The sequence below is a fragment of the Rattus norvegicus genome, chromosome 2 (genome assembly GCF_036323735.1).
Source record: "Rattus norvegicus strain BN/NHsdMcwi chromosome 2, GRCr8, whole genome shotgun sequence".
Classification (NCBI taxonomy): domain Eukaryota; kingdom Metazoa; phylum Chordata; class Mammalia; order Rodentia; family Muridae; genus Rattus; species Rattus norvegicus.
This window is the reverse complement of record NC_086020.1, coordinates 221,795,838-221,815,386: the sequence shown is the minus strand read 5'-3', so window position 1 is coordinate 221,815,386 and position 19,549 is coordinate 221,795,838. Positions and strand designations below refer to the sequence as shown.

The 19,549-nt window shown below is 45.4% G+C and overlaps 1 protein-coding gene across 1 annotated transcript in view; it reads right to left on the bottom strand.

Moving 5' to 3' along the window:
• Col25a1 (collagen type XXV alpha 1 chain) overlaps window positions 1-19,549 on the bottom strand; it is a 399,159-nt gene that overhangs the window by 13,150 nt on the left and 366,460 nt on the right. The window contains exons 30-33 of the mRNA XM_063282749.1: window positions 18,544-18,579; window positions 16,806-16,859; window positions 3,354-3,407; window positions 1,061-1,114 (exon numbers count right to left, since the gene is read on the bottom strand). Of these exons, the coding sequence (XP_063138819.1) occupies window positions 1,061-1,114; window positions 3,354-3,407; window positions 16,806-16,859; window positions 18,544-18,579 (198 nt within the window). The remainder of the gene's footprint in view (window positions 1-1,060; window positions 1,115-3,353; window positions 3,408-16,805; window positions 16,860-18,543; window positions 18,580-19,549) is intronic.

Here is a 19,549-nt window from a genome sequence, read left to right as displayed (position 1 = left end):
GACTTTTAAAAACATTGAGTTGTTAAGTATATTAGGGCACAAAGTAATCTAAGGAGAACTGGTTTACATTGGAGTCATGAAGTGGATGGGTATTCAGCTACTATAGTGAGAGAGGGAGGGAGGGGAGGAAGGAAGGGAAGACAGAAAGGGAAGGAGAGAGGGGTGGGGGAGAGAGGGGGGGAAGAGGAAGAGGGAGAGAGAGAAATAGAAAAGGTGATGTTTAAAATTCACAACTGAAACTTTTCTTTTAGTCATAAAACCATTGCTTGATTTTGATCCCTAAAACCTATGGTGTTGATGATCCCAAGAAATCCTTAACACCAAGTCATAAAATAATGTCTTCATTAAATAGTCTACAGCTGTTGGCTTTACAGCTAACAGAGTAGCTTCTGCACAGTGGGCATACTGTGGTCTGTGATAGAGCCTGTTTTCTCCTTCTGAATTTAAAAATATCAAAATGTATCATGCATCAGTATCTCTCTTAGGACTTCAGCAAGATAAAGGAGATCCTGGCCTGCGGTAAGACTGGCTTTGCCAAAATACCACTGAGGTTTGTGCAATGTGATCTAACTTCTGTGAAAAAGGGAATTCAATCCTCTTGGACACTGTATTAAAAAAAAATTAGTGTCAGGAAGTTGAAAAACTAGCTTTGATAGCCAGGAGTTAGAATCTTCCTCCTATGCTGGAAGGTGCCCTTGTTTCTAGCTGTGTAGCCATCTTTAGTCCTCTTTGAAGAACTGATTCCTTAGATCAGTCATCTGTATGTTTTTGGAACACAGGACAGACACAAGAAAAGCGCCTGATGGAATCCTGAAGGTTCAGGAGCAGAGCAGGCAGTGCTAGAAACACATGAGATGCATGCTGGGAGCTCTGGTAGCAGAAACACACGAGATGCATGCTGGGAGCTCTGGTAGCAGAAACACACGAGATGCATGCTGGGAGCTCTACTAGGAGAAACACACGAGATGTATGCTGGGAGCTTTGCTAGAAGAAACACATGAGATGCATGCTGGGAGCTCTACTAGCAGAAACACACGAGATGCATGTTGGGAGAAGTCACCTTTTCTCCCTTTTCTCCCAGGTCACCCTTCTCGCCTCGAGGACCAGGGAAGCCCTAGGGGATAAAAAGCAAACTCAACATATCTACTGGCATAACAGCAGCAAAATCATACTGAAATCAACGAACACCACTAACATAACAACATTTCATTGGTCTGAACTCAGATATAAATACGGACATGTCAAATAACCTTTAAACTTACAAAGAACAGTAATACTTAGAAATAGTACTTTCTACCATTTCAATGAGCTATGCACAACAGGTTTCTTGCTTTGTTTTTTTCTCTTAAGAAATGTAGGAGAAAGAACATAGGATATTAATTTGAATCCTGGCATGCTTACTGACTTGTATGAGTCTAGGCAAATCACTTAATCTGCCCTTCAGTCCCCTGACTATAGGATAAGGTTAATGACTATCTGTCACACAGCTGTTGTGGATGTTAAATGAGACGGTGGATACAAAGTGCCAGAATGATGCTTGGACATAACAGGTGCTCAATAAACAGCAACTCTGGTAACATAATTACTCACATAACACTGACAAGCAATGATTGCTCCTGGAGGCATTATTTTTGACAGTGTATTCTTATATAATTTTTTTTAGCTTGAGAGAAAATATACATAGAGACTTAACAAAAAATTAAAACCCACTACATAACAGCTTTGACAAAACACTCTTCCCCAAGGGCAGAGTGAGAGGCAGACAGATTTGAGACATATTTACTTTACAGAAAAAGAACTAGGTCATGCTGATGTGGAGTGCCATTAATTTAGGAAAGTATTTTGAAAGCACCTCTATCCAATATCAGTTACTAATTTTATATGACTTATTTTTCCTTCATTTATCTTATGCAAATACTAGTGTATTTTTATATTGCTGATGTGTGCATGGTAATTATATATGTGTTTGTGTGTGCACATGCATACATAGACAAAACATCATATGTTCTTGGTGTCCCTGGTGATGGAGACCTCTGACTGTATTCATTATAATTAAAGGATGCTTGCTGTACAATTACTTACATCAAGACCAGGCTCTCCATCTTTGCCCTGCCAAAGAACCATAGCAGCTACATTAGTGTTCCTGAGCGTCACCGGTAGGTTCTTGTTTAAGGCAGATCTGGGCATGCACTGTTAGTATTCAAATGACTATGCTAGAAGTCTGGAAAGGCTTCTTGATTAGTGAAATCTCTTTAAGCAAGTGAGGGGACTGTTAGTTAAAGTTATAGGGCATGAGGAATTTAAATTCTTTATCAGGGTAAAGAGATAATTTTGCTCAGGCTCTAGGCTTGCCCTTTGGCTCAGTAGCTCAGGAGGGAAGTATGAAACAAGGCAAGATGTTTAAAGTTAAAAAAAAAAACCCACAGCAACGCTGATGGAAGATACATTGACGCACATTTAGTCTGATAGCTCAGTTAGCCTTTAAGTTAATGCAGAAACTGCTTATCATCGAACATAGTTTGAATCTAACCAGATGCTCAGAGCGTGAACATCATAACTTCAGAAGCTGCTTTGCAGTGAGCTTTGTAGAAGAATTTCCAAGGAGGGTTGGTCCAAGACGCAAGATGGTAACTTTGCCCCAATGGTGCGGGTCAGCATGCCAGTAATGCTGTATTGCATTCTGCTCTATCCAAAGTCCCCAAGAGCTACTCTGTTTCCATTAAGTACACTTGGACACTGTTTCAAAGTTAGCATCCCTTTAGGCACTGAAGTGATTGTAGATCAAGTTTATTATCGGAGTTCATAAAAAGCACGTGGAAAGCCCAGGTGGGTTAAAAGCCTAAATGCAGCACATGCTACTTTGAGTCCTACCCTACTGAAGTGACCCGGATCACTGTCATCATGAACATCAATTTCATTTGGATCATAATTTTCACCAGTGAGAGAATTTTTTTTGCTAATAATCTATAAGAATAGAATATAGGTTGGTATAAATGAAGCTTTCACATCCAATTGGCATGGGCCAATTCAAGGCAGTGCCAGTTATGAATGTCCATTCTGATGGCATGGGAAGGTTGCCATCTGTTAGGCAGAATCTTGCTTTCTAATTAGTGCTGTTTATTCCCTAATCTCTGATCTCCAGTCACATGACATGCTTGGGTGTGTCTCTATGTACAGAGACCATTTGAGACCGAGTATAACCTGTCTAACACAGAACTCTGTATTGAGACTATGTATTGGACTGTCTTTGCTCCTGTAATGAGATTAGTCTGTCCACTAGGGAAGGGTTAACAATGTCAGTGGCGGGTCACAGGAACATGCGGATGGTGGTGATCACGTGACAGGGAACTCACAGGTAGCCCATAGGGCCCTCGGGGTCCAGGCTCTCCCACAGCTCCTTTCTCTCCCTAAAATGAAAAAGCAGAAAGTTCCAATCATACATGGACCCTCACAGGCCCATACGGCTCACAGAGCAAGGCCGCCACTTAAATGTCCTATCGGAATGCCAACTCCTAGATTGTAGTGGTGAAGACGTGAAAGTCACCCATCATCATGGCAGACGACCAGATGGCTGTTGAAAAGACAGAGCTGCCACTGCCTGGCTGTGTTGAAGGATCGTTGTGTAGAGGAAGGACACTGCTTGGCTTCCTCCGGCCTTTGTGTAGAGCATTGCTGTTTGTTGTCATATGTAGTTTACTATCCCTTACCTGAAATACTTCGGAGTGGAGCTGACTTTGGATTTGGTATCTTGAGGCACAATATAAACTACAAAATACATTTGTTTTATGTAGGTACCTTACAAGTGTGTGTGTGTGTGTGTGTGTGTGTGTGTGTGCGCGCGCGCGCGCGCGCGCACATATGAGGCCAGGAGTAGAATTCCCAGCTTTGGTGCTGTGTTAGCACTCAAAGGCTTTTGAGTAATTTACAGTTTGACGTTTTGGATCGGGAATATTTGGCCTGAACTGCCCTTTTTTAAAAAAAAAAAAATGTAATATCTTTTAAAAGTCAGGCCCTCTTTGGAAAAGCCCTTTTCTGACCACTCTCCATTTCTCCACCTCTCCTCCTCTTCCGGTCCTCGTGGTCTGTGAGACACACTGGTGTTACGGTTATTTTCTGTCTGTGGCTCTCACTAGAGTGGGCACACTGGAGCTCCAGGGCCCCCAGCTTCAGTCTCATCCTGTCCACCATGTTTTTTAGAGTAGTGCCCAGTAAATATTAGCAAATGTTAGATACATTAATCCCATTGGGCCATGCATTGTTATACACATCTTGTTTTCTTTTTGAAAAGGAAGATTTAAACAGGTTTCTGGCTTCAGTGAATGTATGATGTGTAGCATAACCCTTTATCTACTCTCAGTGTCTGTTTCATAGGGTTGGCAATAGGGTTAATCTAGAAGGCTTGCGAAGAATCAGGGTTATTGGAGGTGGTCAATGGACAGAAATAATTAACCTAGTCAGATGCAGATACTAGCACCCGACCAATGGACGGAAGCCAGGGTTCCCCGTGGTTGAATTAGGGAAAAGCTAGAAGAAACTGAGGAGGAGGGAGACCCCATAGGAAGACCAGCAGTCTCAATTACCCTGCACCCCTGAGATCTCTCAGACACTGAGCCACCCAACCAGGCAGCATACACCAGCTGAGATGAGGCCCAGACACAAATACAGCAGAGGACTGCCTGGTGGTTTGGCCTCAGTGAGAGAAGATGTACCTAACCCTGGAGAGACTTGGGGCCCTAGGGAGTGGGGAGGTCTGTTGAGGTGGGGGTAGGGGGTGGGGAGGTCTAGTGAGGTGGGGGTGTCTAGTGAGGTGGGGGTAGGGGGTGGGGAGGTCTAGTGAGGTGGGGGTGTCTAGTGAGGTGGGGGTAGGGGGTGGGGAGGTCTAGTGAGGTGAGGGTGTCTAGTGAGGTGAGGGTGTCTAGTGAGGTGGGGGTGTCTAGTGAGGTGGGGGTAGGGGGTGGGGAGGTCTGTTGAGGTGGGGGTGTCTAGTGAGGTGGGGGTAGGGGGTGGAGAGGTCTAGTGAGGTGAGGGTGTCTAGTGAGGTGGGGGTGTCTAGTGAGGTGGGGGTAGGGGGTGGAGAGGTCTAGTGAGGTGAGGGTGTCTAGTGAGGTGGGGGTAGGGGGTGGGGAGGTCTAGTGAGGTGGGGGTAGGGGGTGGGGAGGTCTAGTGAGGTGGGGGTAGGGGGTGGAGAGGTCTAGTGAGGTGGGGGTGTCTAGTGAGGTGGGGGTAGGGGGTGGGGAGTATGGGATGGGGATCAGTCGGGAGGTAGACTGGGAGGGAAGACTGGGAAGTCTGCACTATAAAAAAGGATGATGATGATGATGGTGATGATGATGATAAAGTGTTTTTGTGTTGCTCTCTCCAGACTAAAATGTGTATTATTATGTAGCATGAAGTTCCAGTTACACATTCTTTACTTTACTTGCCTTATATCAGAGGGGGTTAAAGTTTAGACCATCTGTGTGCGTGAGTGTGTGTGCGTGAGTGTGTGTGTGTGTGTGTGTGTGGTGTGTGTGTGGTGTGTATGGTGTGTGTGTGTGGTGTGTATGGTGTGTGTGTGGTGTGTATGTGTGTGTGTGTGGTGTGTGTGTGTGTGTGTGTGTGGTGTGTGTGGTGTGTATGGTGTGTGTGTGTGGTGTGTATGTGTGTGTGTGTGGTGTGTATGGTGTGTGTGTGGTGTGTATGGTGTGTGTGTGGTGTGTATGGTGTGTGTGTGTGTGGTGTGTATGTGTGTGTGTATGGTGTGTGTGTGGTGTGTATGGTGTGTGTGTGTGGTGTGTATGGTGTGTGTGTGGTGTGTATGTGTGTGTGTGGTGTGTATGGTGTGTGTGTGTGGTGTGTATGTGTGTGTGTATGGTGTGTATGGTGTGTGTGTGGTGTGTATGGTGTGTGTGTATGGTGTGTATGTGTGTGTGTATGGTGTGTGTGTGGTGTGTATGGTGTGTGTGTGGTGTGTATGGTGTGTGTGTGTGTGTATGGTGTGTGTGTGGTGTGTATGGTGTGTGTGTGGTGTGTATGTGTGTGTGTGTGGTGTGTATGGTGTGTGTGTGTGGTGTGTATGTGTGTGTGTGTGGTGTGTATGGTGTGTATGTGTGTGTGTGTATGGTGTGTGTGTGGTGTGTATGTGTGTGTGTATGGTGTGTATGTGTGTGTGTGTATGGTGTGTGTGTGGTGTGTATGTGTGTGTGGTGTGTATGGTGTGTATGTGTGTGTGTGTATGGTGTGTGTGTGGTGTGTATGGTGTGTGTGTGGTGTGTATGGTGTGTGTGTGGTGTGTATGTGTGTGTGTGGTGTGTATGGTGTGTGTGTGGTGTGTATGGTGTGTGTGTATGGTGTGTATGTGTGTGTGTATGGTGTGTGTGTGTGGTGTTGTATGGTGTGTGTGTGGTGTGTATGTGTGTGTGTATGGTGTGTGTGTGGTGTGTATGGTGTGTGTGTGTGGTGTGTATGGTGTGTGTGTGGTGTGTATGTGTGTGTGTGGTGTGTATGTGTGTGTGTGTGGTGTGTATGGTGTGTGTGTGGTGTGTATGTGTGTGTGTGGTGTGTATGGTGTGTATGTGTGTGTGTGTATGGTGTGTGTGTGGTGTGTATGGTGTGTGTGTGGTGTGTATGTGTGTGTGTGTGGTGTGTATGGTGTGTGTGTGTGGTGTGTATGTGTGTGTGTGTGGTGTGTATGGTGTGTATGTGTGTGTGTATGGTGTGTGTGTGGTGTGTATGGTGTGTGTGTGTGTGTATGGTGTGTGTGTGGTGTGTATGGTGTGTGTGTATGGTGTGTATGTGTGTGTGTATGGTGTGTGTGTGGTGTGTATGGTGTGTGTGTGGTGTGTATGGTGTGTGTGTGGTGTGTATGGTGTGTGTGTGTGGTGTGTATGTGTGTGTGTGTGGTGTGTATGGTGTGTATGTGTGTGTGTGTATGGTGTGTGTGTGGTGTGTATGTGTGTGTGTATGGTGTGTATGTGTGTGTGTGTATGGTGTGTGTGTGGTGTGTATGTGTGTGTGGTGTGTATGGTGTGTATGTGTGTGTGTGTATGGTGTGTGTGTGGTGTGTATGGTGTGTGTGTGGTGTGTATGGTGTGTGTGTGGTGTGTATGTGTGTGTGTGGTGTGTATGGTGTGTGTGTGGTGTGTATGGTGTGTGTGTATGGTGTGTATGTGTGTGTGTATGGTGTGTGTGTGTGGTGTTGTATGGTGTGTGTGTGGTGTGTATGTGTGTGTGTATGGTGTGTGTGTGGTGTGTATGGTGTGTGTGTGTGGTGTGTATGGTGTGTGTGTGGTGTGTATGTGTGTGTGTGGTGTGTATGTGTGTGTGTGTGGTGTGTATGGTGTGTGTGTGGTGTGTATGTGTGTGTGTGGTGTGTATGGTGTGTATGTGTGTGTGTGTATGGTGTGTGTGTGGTGTGTATGGTGTGTGTGTGGTGTGTATGTGTGTGTGTGTGGTGTGTATGGTGTGTGTGTGTGGTGTGTATGTGTGTGTGTGTGGTGTGTATGGTGTGTATGTGTGTGTGTATGGTGTGTGTGTGGTGTGTATGGTGTGTGTGTGTGTGTATGGTGTGTGTGTGGTGTGTATGGTGTGTGTGTATGGTGTGTATGTGTGTGTGTATGGTGTGTGTGTGGTGTGTATGGTGTGTGTGTGGTGTGTATGGTGTGTGTGTGTGGTGTGTATGTGTGTGTATGGTGTGTGTGTGGTGTGTATGGTGTGTGTGTGTGGTGTGTATGGTGTGTGTGTGGTGTGTATGTGTGTGTGTGGTGTGTATGGTGTGTGTGTGTGTGGTGTGTATGGTGTGTGTGTGGTGTGTATGGTGTGTGTGTGGTGTGTATGTGTGTGTGTGGTGTGTATGGTGTGTGTGTGGTGTGTATGTGTGTGTGTATGGTGTGTGTGTGGTGTGTATGGTGTGTGTGTGTGGTGTGTATGTGTGTGTGTGTGGTGTGTATGTGTGTGTGTGTGGTGTGTATGGTGTGTGTGTGGTGTGTATGGTGTGTATGTGTGGTGTGTATGGTGTGTGTGTGGTGTGTATGGTGTGTGTGTGGTGTGTATGTGTGTGTGTGTGGTGTGTATGGTGTGTGTGTGTGGTGTGTATGTGTGTGTGTATGGTGTGTGTGTGGTGTATATGGTGTGTGTGTGTGGTGTGTATGGTGTGTGTGTGTGGTGTGTATGGTGTGTGTGGTGTGTATGGTGTGTGTGGTGTGTATGTGTGTGTGTGTGTGGTGTGTATGGTGTGTATGTGTGTGTGTGTATGGTGTGTGTGTGGTGTGTATGTGTGTGTGGTGTGTATGGTGTGTATGTGTGTGTGTGTATGGTGTGTGTGTGGTGTGTATGGTGTGTGTGTGGTGTGTATGGTGTGTGTGTGTGTGGTGTGTATGTGTGTGTGTATGGTGTGTGTGTGGTGTGTATGGTGTGTGTGTGTGGTGTGTATGGTGTGTGTGTGGTGTGTATGTGTGTGTGTGGTGTGTATGGTGTGTGTGTGGTGTGTATGGTGTGTGTGTATGGTGTGTATGTGTGTGTGTATGGTGTGTGTGTGGTGTTGTACGGTGTGTGTGTGGTGTGTATGTGTGTGTGTATGGTGTGTGTGTGTGGTGTGTATGGTGTGTGTGTGTGGTGTGTATGGTGTGTGTGTGGTGTGTATGTGTGTGTGTGGTGTGTATGTGTGTGTGTGTGGTGTGTATGGTGTGTGTGTGGTGTGTATGTGTGTGTGTGGTGTGTATGGTGTGTATGTGTGTGTGTATGGTGTGTGTGTGGTGTGTATGGTGTGTGTGTGGTGTGTATGGTGTGTGTGTGGTGTGTATGTGTGTGTGTATGGTGTGTATGTGTGTGTGTGTATGGTGTGTGTGTGGTGTGTATGTGTGTGTGGTGTGTATGGTGTGTATGTGTGTGTGTGTATGGTGTGTGTGTGGTGTGTATGGTGTGTGTGTGGTGTGTATGGTGTGTGTGTGGTGTGTATGGTGTGTGTGTGGTGTGTATGGTGTGTGTGTATGGTGTGTATGTGTGTGTGTATGGTGTGTGTGTGGTGTTGTATGGTGTGTGTGTGGTGTGTATGTGTGTGTGTATGGTGTGTGTGTGGTGTGTATGGTGTGTGTGTGTGGTGTGTATGGTGTGTGTGTGGTGTGTATGTGTGTGTGTGGTGTGTATGTGTGTGTGTGTGGTGTGTATGGTGTGTGTGTGGTGTGTATGTGTGTGTGTGGTGTGTATGGTGTGTATGTGTGTGTGTGTATGGTGTGTGTGTGGTGTGTATGGTGTGTGTGTGGTGTGTATGTGTGTGTGTGGTGTGTATGGTGTGTATGTGTGTGTGTGTATGGTGTGTGTGTGGTGTGTATGGTGTGTGTGTGGTGTGTATGTGTGTGTGTGTGGTGTGTATGGTGTGTGTGTGTGGTGTGTATGTGTGTGTGTGTGGTGTGTATGGTGTGTATGTGTGTGTGTATGGTGTGTGTGTGGTGTGTATGGTGTGTGTGTGTGTGTATGGTGTGTGTGTGGTGTGTATGGTGTGTGTGTATGGTGTGTATGTGTGTGTGTATGGTGTGTGTGTGGTGTGTATGGTGAGTGTGTGGTGTGTATGGTGTGTGTGTGTGTGGTGTGTATGTGTGTGTGTATGGTGTGTGTGTGGTGTGTATGGTGTGTGTGTGTGGTGTGTATGGTGTGTGTGTGGTGTGTATGTGTGTGTGTGGTGTGTATGGTGTGTGTGTGTGTGGTGTGTATGGTGTGTGTGTGGTGTGTATGGTGTGTGTGTGGTGTGTATGTGTGTGTGTGGTGTGTATGGTGTGTGTGTGTGGTGTGTATGTGTGTGTGTATGGTGTGTGTGTGGTGTGTATGGTGTGTGTGTGTGTGGTGTGTATGTGTGTGTGTGTGGTGTGTATGGTGTGTGTGTGGTGTGTATGGTGTGTATGTGTGGTGTGTATGGTGTGTGTGTGGTGTGTATGGTGTGTGTGTGGTGTGTATGTGTGTGTGTGTGGTGTGTATGGTGTGTGTGTGTGGTGTGTATGTGTGTGTGTATGGTGTGTGTGTGGTGTATATGGTGTGTGTGTGTGGTGTGTATGGTGTGTGTGTGTGGTGTGTATGGTGTGTGTGGTGTGTATGGTGTGTGTGTGTGGTGTGTATGGTGTGTGTGGTGTGTATGGTGTGTGTGTGTGGTGTGTATGGTGTGTATGTGTGTGTGTATGGTGTGTGTGTGTGTGGTGTGTATGGTGTGTGTGTGTGTGTGGTGTGTATGGTGTGTATGTGTGTGTGGTCTGTATGTGTGTGTATGGTGTGTGTGTGTGGTGTGTATGGTGTGTGTGTGTGGTGTGTATGTGTGTGTTTATGGTGTGTGTGTGGTGTGTATGGTGTGTGTGTGGTGTGTATGGTGTGTGTGTGGTGTGTATGGTGTGTGTGTGGTGTGTATGTGTGTGTGTATGGTGTGTATGTGTGTGTGTGTATGGTGTGTGTGTGGTGTGTATGTGTTTGTGGTGTGTATGGTGTGTATGTGTGTGTGTGTATGGTGTGTGTGTGGTGTGTATGGTGTGTGTGTGGTGTGTATGGTGTGTGTGTGGTGTGTATGTGTGTGTGTGGTGTGTATGGTGTGTGTGTGGTGTGTATGGTGTGTGTGTATGGTGTGTATGTGTGTGTGTATGGTGTGTGTGTGGTGTTGTATGGTGTGTGTGTGGTGTGTATGTGTGTGTGTATGGTGTGTGTGTGGTGTGTATGGTGTGTGTGTGTGGTGTGTATGGTGTGTGTGTGGTGTGTATGTGTGTGTGTGGTGTGTATGTGTGTGTGTGTGGTGTGTATGGTGTGTGTGTGGTGTGTATGTGTGTGTGTGGTGTGTATGGTGTGTATGTGTGTGTGTGTATGGTGTGTGTGTGGTGTGTATGGTGTGTGTGTGGTGTGTATGTGTGTGTGTGTGGTGTGTATGGTGTGTGTGTGTGGTGTGTATGTGTGTGTGTGGTGTGTATGGTGTGTATGTGTGTGTGTATGGTGTGTGTGTGGTGTGTATGGTGTGTGTGTGTGTGTATGGTGTGTGTGTGGTGTGTATGGTGTGTGTGTATGGTGTGTATGTGTGTGTGTATGGTGTGTGTGTGGTGTGTATGGTGTGTGTGTGGTGTGTATGGTGTGTGTGTGTGTGGTGTGTATGTGTGTGTATGGTGTGTGTGTGGTGTGTATGGTGTGTGTGTGTGGTGTGTATGGTGTGTGTGTGGTGTGTATGTGTGTGTGTGGTGTGTATGGTGTGTGTGTGTGGTGTGTATGGTGTGTGTGTGGTGTGTATGGTGTGTGTGTGGTGTGTATGTGTGTGTGTGGTGTGTATGGTGCGTGTGTGTGGTGTGTATGTGTGTGTGTATGGTGTGTGTGTGGTGTGTATGGTGTGTGTGTGTGGTGTGTATGTGTGTGTGTGTGGTGTGTATGGTGTGTGTGTGGTGTGTATGGTGTGTATGTGTGGTGTGTATGGTGTGTGTGTGGTGTGTATGGTGTGTGTGTGGTGTGTATGTGTGTGTGTGGTGTGTATGGTGTGTGTGTGTGGTGTGTATGTGTGTGTGTATGGTGTGTGTGTGGTGTATATGGTGTGTGTGTGTGGTGTGTATGGTGTGTGTGTGTGGTGTGTATGGTGTGTGTGGTGTGTATGGTGTGTGTGTGTGGTGTGTATGGTGTGTGTGGTGTGTATGGTGTGTGTGTGTGGTGTGTATGGTGTGTATGTGTGTGTGTATGGTGTGTGTGTGTGTGGTGTGTATGGTGTGTGTGTGTGTGTGGTGTGTATGGTGTGTATGTGTGTGTGGTCTGTATGTGTGTGTATGGTGTGTGTGTGTGGTGTGTATGGTGTGTGTGTGTGGTGTGTATGTGTGTGTGTATGGTGTGTGTGTGGTGTGTATGGTGTGTGTGTGGTGTGTATGGTGTGTGTGTGGTGTGTATGGTGTGTGTGTGGTGTGTATGTGTGTGTGTATGGTGTGTGTGTGTGTATGGTGTGTATGTGTGTGTGGTATGTATGGTGTGTGTGCATGTGTGTGTGTGAAGCCAGGTTTCCCTGAGGATTCTACCTGTAGAGGTGTGGGGCAGGGCTCACCTCTCTCGTCTCAGGGTTTCCATCTCAATGGATAGAGGGTTGGCCAAGCTACTTAATACCGTCAGCTAATGGACGCTCGGCGCACAGTGAGATCACTGGAGATGGATCTCTTTAAGAGTCTGAGCTCTTAACACTTTATATTTGCTAATAACGTAACAGCAGTGGTACGCAGGGCAGTGGCCAGGCTGCCGATGAAATAAGGTTTACATTTTAATTATATTTCTGGCTCTTTCTGGAGGCGAGGCCTCCAGAACTCTAGGAACTTTCTCAAACCTTCTGTGCTTGGAGTACATTAGTCATAAAATAAAACAGTGATAAATGTTCTGTGAAAATTGTCCCGAAGACTATATATGATAGCAATATATGACATTATGTGGTGCTAAATAATTAATGTCACAAGGGCGGCCTGCTGTACAGTTAGGGGTCATGTTTTTAATGGAAGCTTTAAAGCATGCTGATTTAAAATCAATTTCTTTCAGGTGCATTTAGCAGTGATATTTGTGAGTTTTAAAATGGTGGTGGTGGTGGTGGTGTGTGTGTGTGTGTGTGTGTGTGTGTGTGTGTGTGTGTGTTTTGCTTGTATGTTGAGAGTAACAGTCAGAGGCAGTGTTCACAGAAGCAAACTAACTGGCCAGAAGCAGCCTGGGTCTAGTCTAAATATCACCGTGGAGCTTCCCACCTCCCTCCCTTCTCCTGCCTCCCTGAGAACCTTGGCCTACTTTGTTTTTAAGAGACACACACTGGGGTGTATCTAAATATGGTTACTGCTCACTGCAGAGCTGGTCTGCAGGGTTTCTCCTCTAGATTAGCCTGCCTCTCACAGCAGGGCACCATGAAGTGTGGACCCATGAGCCAGTGCTGGCCAAGGAGGCACTGGGGACACTCAGCTGGAAGCTCCCAGGAAGGTGATTCTTGTGCTATGGCAGGTCTCCCTCCCTTGGGGAGAGCCCGTTCCTTGGTACAAGTCCCCCTGGGCCTGCAGCTAGGATTTTGCCTGGATAGAAGCAAGGCCTAGACTCCTTTGGCTTTTTTGGTTATATGAATCAGACATTACTTTCTTGCTCAAGCCACATGGGAATTGGATCTCGTCCTCAGCACCAAAGCATCAATCCCACTGACTGCATCTTCGATAACCTCAGAAATAAAATAGTAACCCAGGGACTTGAATGCATAGTGTTCCCCCACCTGGGTTAAGGGGTTGCAAAAGAATCATTGTCCCTCTTAAACTTAAAACACTACAGGGGTCGAAGGCCAGAGGAAGAAATCAGTATTTGAAACAAAAAATGGGCAGCAGCACGGTTTTGTGTCGGATATCCATCTTCCCCGGAACGCCACTACCATGCTTTCAGCTCTGGGGACACAGATCCAAAGATTCAAAGCAGCTTGAAGGACAAAGTGTGTTGTTTGATGTAACATCAGAGGAGAACTAACTCCAGGCATGGCTTCAATTGCCCGATCCTCTATGCAGATGAAGGCATCAGTGGGGGACAGGGAGCATGGAGAGCTGATGAGGCAGTCATGTATCTGAGAAACCCTGCACGGGAAATGCTTCATTTCTTTGTAGGCTGGCCGAATTTTATCCAGGCTCCTTAATTTGTGTATCGGCAAACAAGGGCGGGTTCTAGAACGCCCTGTCTTCGCCCATCCTTTCCGCTTTACATCAGAAACATCTGCAAGGAGACTCCAGATGGCACCTCCCTAGGCTCACCCTTCTGCTCCGGCACTTGGTTCGAGGGCGCTTGGAGCGCGCTGACACACGATCCGGTTTGAGGGGACACAAGTGTAGCACTTCACACTGCACGCACCTGCCTTCCAACTATGCACTCGAAAATTCTTAGCGACTTCATTTGCTCTTCTGGTTAATTCAGCACCAGCGCCGACACCTGATACCCTTGAGACACGGTTGAGCTATCGGAAGTAGCAGCTGATTTACCAAACAGCAAACCCTCTTGAGCCCCCAGGGCACTTTGCCAATAGACCTCCTGAGCCTTGCTGCTCCAATTTCAGGATGGGCTGAGTTTCTTCATCCAGGGCTTGAAAATGAATATCAGCAGACGCTCTTAGCTTTGAAGTATTTTTTAATGAACCTAATTATTGGAACGTGTTGGTTTGCTCTTAAAAATAATAACAGTAGATATAGATAATACATTCTCAAGGATTCATCTCTCGAATTCTTCTTGGGTAAAGCCAGACTTCACTAGGGTCTAGTCCATGGTATTTGTATTAATTTTGGTCTTATTCTCTGAATTAATTTCTTTCTCTTTCTTTCTTTCTTTCTTTCTTTCTTTCTTTCTTCCTTCCTTCCTTCCTTCCTTCCTTCCTTCCTTCCTTCCTTCCTTTCATCTTTCTGTTTTGCAAAGATTTCTTCTTTGCAATATAAACTCACTTAGATGAATGGAAATAGATGCTTCCTTACTCAGCCCTAGATGGGAAGGCGCCATCAAATCCCTGCCCTTGGTTCACAGGGAACCCGTGGAAGAGGAGGTGGAAAAGTGTATAGGCCAGAGGAGATGAAGGGCATCAAGAAAACAAGGCCTTCTCAGTCAGCAGGAGCAAAGCTCATACGAACTCACAGGGCCTGAAGCAGCACACACAGGGCCCGCACAGGTCTGCACCAGGTCCTCTGTGTGTATGCCATGGCTTCTAGTTGAGTGTTTTAATGGGACTCCTGAGTGAGCTGAGGACTGGGTCTCTGATTCTTGTGTCCTCTCTTGGTCTCTTTTCCTTCTGTTGGTTTGCTTTGTCCAACTTCAGTGTGGCTTTTTCATCTTGTATTTTATTTTGTTATATTTTAATATTTTCTCTTAGAAGTCTATTTTGTTTTTCCTAACGAGAGGCAGAAAGGGAAGGAATCTGGAGTGGAGGGGAGGTCAGGAGGAACTGGGAGGGGTACAGGAAGCAGAGACCATAATCAGGATATATCATGTGAGAAAAGAATCTATTTTTAATAAAAGGAAAAAAAAATAAAAAAGACAACAGATGCTTTACCTGAAGCGTTATATGTGGGTATATATTCATGAGCATTAATAAAAGTCTATGTGATGATGAAAATAAGTGTATGAGTCAGTGTACCAGAGTAACTAGCAAAGAAGGGTGTCTTCAAGTAGGAGGAGTGTTTCTTTCACCCCCAATGGATTGCATTATACACAGTTGTATCTGATAAGCAGTTACTGCATGCATGAACTTACATTACACAGGACTAGGAAATTAGAAGGCACGTCAGAGACATTACTACCCTGTCCTCTCTTTAAAATCAAATTAGCCTATTCTGATGAAAACTTTTATTTTAAAAAGACCACAAACTTGCACAGTGAACCGTGCCAACATTGTGAAATGCTCACGTTCCGCATATTATATCTTGCACAGTGTATGGCGGGGAAGTGGATGACACATTTCTACACACACACACACACACACACACACACGCACCCACACACGTGCACCCACACACTCTCACACACTCACACACATGCACCCACATACTCTCACACACTCACACACATGCACCCACATACTCTCACACACACACTCACACACATGCACCCACATACTCTCACACACTCACACACATGCACACACATACTCTCACACACACACACTCACACACATGCACCCACATACTCTCACACACTCACACACATGCACCCACACACTCTCACACACTCACACACATGCACCCACATACTCTTACACACTCACACACATGCACACACATACTCTCACACCCACACGTACCCACACACTCACACACATGCACACACACTCACACTCACACACACTCACACACATGCACACACACTCTCACACACACTCACACACATGCACACACATACTCTCACACACACACTCACACACATGCACCCACACACTCACACACTCACACACATGCACACACACTCACACTCACACACACTCACACACATGCACACACACTCTCACACACACTCACACATATGCACCCACACACTCTCACACACACTCACACACATGCATACACACTCTCACACACACTCACACACATGCATACACACTCTCCACACACTCACACACTCTCACACACACTCACATGCGTGCACACACACACTTGGAGTTTTCCAAGGTGAGGAGAAGAAAAAGTGGGCGAGAAACAGAGAGGGAAGAAGTCCCAGACACACGAGCAGCTGTGGGGCCGTAGCACATTTTTGTGTGTCAGACATTTATCTTCCCTGAATGCCTATCTCTTTCTGCTCCCAAGGATATGGAAACCCAGCCTAGGATAGCGAGGGTTGGTGAAAGGGCTTTGCTTTATAACACACCAAAATCACTTCCTTATGGCTCCAGGAAAACAGGTCATTCTTTAACCCTCGAAAGAAAAATGAGAACATGGGTAACTGTGTGGAGAAGGACTATGTAGATTTTGTCATTTCCTTTGGAAAAACATAATTTACTCGGAATGAACACAGTAGCTTTGTACTAAGATTATCAACCAGAATATGTAGTTCTGGAAATTTTAGCCCCATTGACTTCAACTTCCTGGATGAAGGCCCAAGGAAAATATCTTCCTTATGGGTTAAGAAGGAATAATGGGAGCTATTTAGTTTAGCTATGTAAATGTATGCGTTGTTTGCATTAAGGCAGACCAATTCCGAGGACTTTTCTACTCTTAGTCTTAGGACTCTGAATAGGACTTCAAATGGGCAATGTTTTATCTCCAGGAAAATGAATAGGTTGAGATCATCGTATACAGAGAAGCCATGCTTCGATTCCTCCAGTCCTCAGCTTAAGTGTGACAACCCAAAGAGGGACTTACTCTTTCTCCTTTGGGACCTGCAGGGCCATGGGGTCCTATAGGACCATCTGCACCCTAAAAAAAAAAAAAAGACAAAAATAAAATACTGAGACAGGCGAGAGACTGGGGTGGCAAGAAGAGGTTTACTCTGTGATTTACTCTGACTTGCCTGGGAGAACGATGCCTGCTGATGTCTTAGCATCATCCGATTCTAAAGCACTTTATTCTTAACAGTTTTTCATGCCACTTGTTTCTGAGAAATTCATGCAAGGGGGTGAAGCGTCTACACAAAAGCTATACTTCATATTTACTGATTCTTTTCAGATGAAGCATCTTCATTTCATCCTCATCCCTTTTTGTTCCTTCCAGATTTATTTTTGTTTTATATGTATGCGTGAGTGCTTTGCACGTATGTATGGATATAATGTGTGTGCAGTGCACATAGATGCCAGAAGAGGGCGCCAGATCCCCTTGAAGTGGAGTTGGAGCTCCTAGCGAGCTACCACATGGGTTCTGGGAACTGAACCTCCGTGATCTGCAAGAACAGCCAGTGCTCTTAACTGCAGAGCCATCTCTCTCTCTCTGTCCCCTTGTCTCCATAATCTTAACAAGGAAAGTAACTGTCCTTTCTTTCTATCACCCTTTCCCCAGATCCTATCACCATAGCCATTGACAATTATGGTCAAAGTCCTCAAACTTTGTTTTTTTAGCCATTTAAATGGAAGATATGTGAAAAAGAATAGTGCTGACTTTTAGAACAACTTTTTGTAGCTCTATTATGACAGTAGGGTTCACATGATGGCGGGACTGCTCTTCTAGGCTCTGCCTACAGCGCGCATACCTTATTGTTTTCTGTGGCAGATAAGGTAATACATGAAAGAATGTAAGAACTCTGGGGTCTGGTGGGGAAAAAAACTACTTGATGGTCCTTAGAGTTGAAAAATTTCAGATTTAGATTCTTAAAAACAAGGTGAGGATTTCAAATATAGTCACTCAATTGTCAGGAAGACTTTGCTTAAAGAAGCAAAGAGTGCAAAGTCGTATTTGCGGATATACTGTTATTTCAGCTTGTCTATGGACTCCCCATTGCTAGTCTAGCTGTTTGGGGGAGTCTGTTAAAATCTCAGGATAGGGAAGAGTTCAGAGTTTCAAACTCATCCTCATGTGGGTGATAATCTTAGCCATGCTCTTACTGCCCCAATTCAAGGTTCACCTCTACAGGGCTTCTAAATACAAGAGTGACCATGGCTAAAATTTAAGATGTGGAACTGCCAAAAAACAAAAGTGATAAAAATGACAGAAGACACACGATTCATTTCCACAAATAGAGACGTGGAAGTCAGTTTTATAGAAGAAATTACATTTCTAAGCCAGACATAAATGAAAAGGAAAAGTAAGTTAAAATAAATTTCTTCTTTCTGCCACTTCAGGGCCTCAGGGGATTCCGGGAAGGCTTTTATGAATTGTTGTAGGTTACTGAGACACAACTGGACGGGTCATTTTCTCACTGAGTAAATTATGTAGACTCAAACTTCGGCTTCTGAAAATGTCCTGGCAGCTCAGGCTAAACTTTGGAGTTGCGACCCCTCCTCTGTCCTTCTCTCTCCCTTTCCACGGTCCTCATCTACCTTCCCCTCTGATTCTGGCCCTAAGTGATGCCTCATCATCTGGAAAGACCGCAAAGAATGATGGGGTCTTCCCACGAGCACGTGATTCACATCCAGGAAGCACATCAGAGCAGGACGCGGGGCCGACTCACCCGGGATCCTGGCTTTCCGTCTAAGCCAGATGCTCCCTGGGATCGGGTTGGTGTCAGGGTTGGTGGGTGTAACACGAATGACAAGAACAGAGATTAGTATGAGGCACTGATGAGCAAATGCAACACTTCAAGCAACATAATACACACTCACAGGATTCTGGGGTGAATATCACATTGCTACAAATAGTTAGTCTTTAAAAAGTCACGTGACAATACACACCCCACTAATGATGGCACTTAGTGACATTTCTACCAGGAAATTCTAATCTAAAAAGCTGGTGAATGAGGTTTTCTCAGTGGACTTGCTGACAATATGCAGTAAGGGGCTCCTAGCTGTACGTCCACATGAAATTCATTTTCTAGAGACTATTATTACTCAGGATATATTTCTTTAGATTCTCAAGAGAAAGCAATAGCAGGCAATCTCCTAGTAAAGAGCTCTAGATCTCTGGCTACATTTGTTAAAACAATTTTTATGAACAAAAATGGTATGCTTCAATATACTGGGATGGCTTTCCTTTATACAGACATTATGTGTTGGACCTAAAGTTCACATTAGCTGCCACTAGAGGGACTTCGAGGAACAAGGTAGAGAGAGAGAGAGAGAGAGAGAGAGAGAGAGAGAGAGAGAGAGAGAGAGAGAGAGAGAGAGAGAATATGAATATGAGGGCTCAAGTTAAAATAATTCCCAGTCTGCCTCTCAGTTGAGTTCAAATAATCTTTATATAGATGTTTGCATGAGAAATGCCTTGAAAACCATCTCTTCTTATATTAATGCATGCCTGTATTTTGAATTGAGGGTTATCTAATTGAGACATTAAATACATTTCACTTTCTATGTGGCAAGAGTAACTATAACTCTTCTTGGTTAAGCTCTATATAGCAAACCCCTAATGCTACTTTAAAGACAATGGATTAGATCCAGGAATATTTAAGAAGACATAGTGTTAGCACTTTACAGTCTCTTGGCCAGGCTGGAGAGGGCTCTCTCAGCTTCATGCTTCAG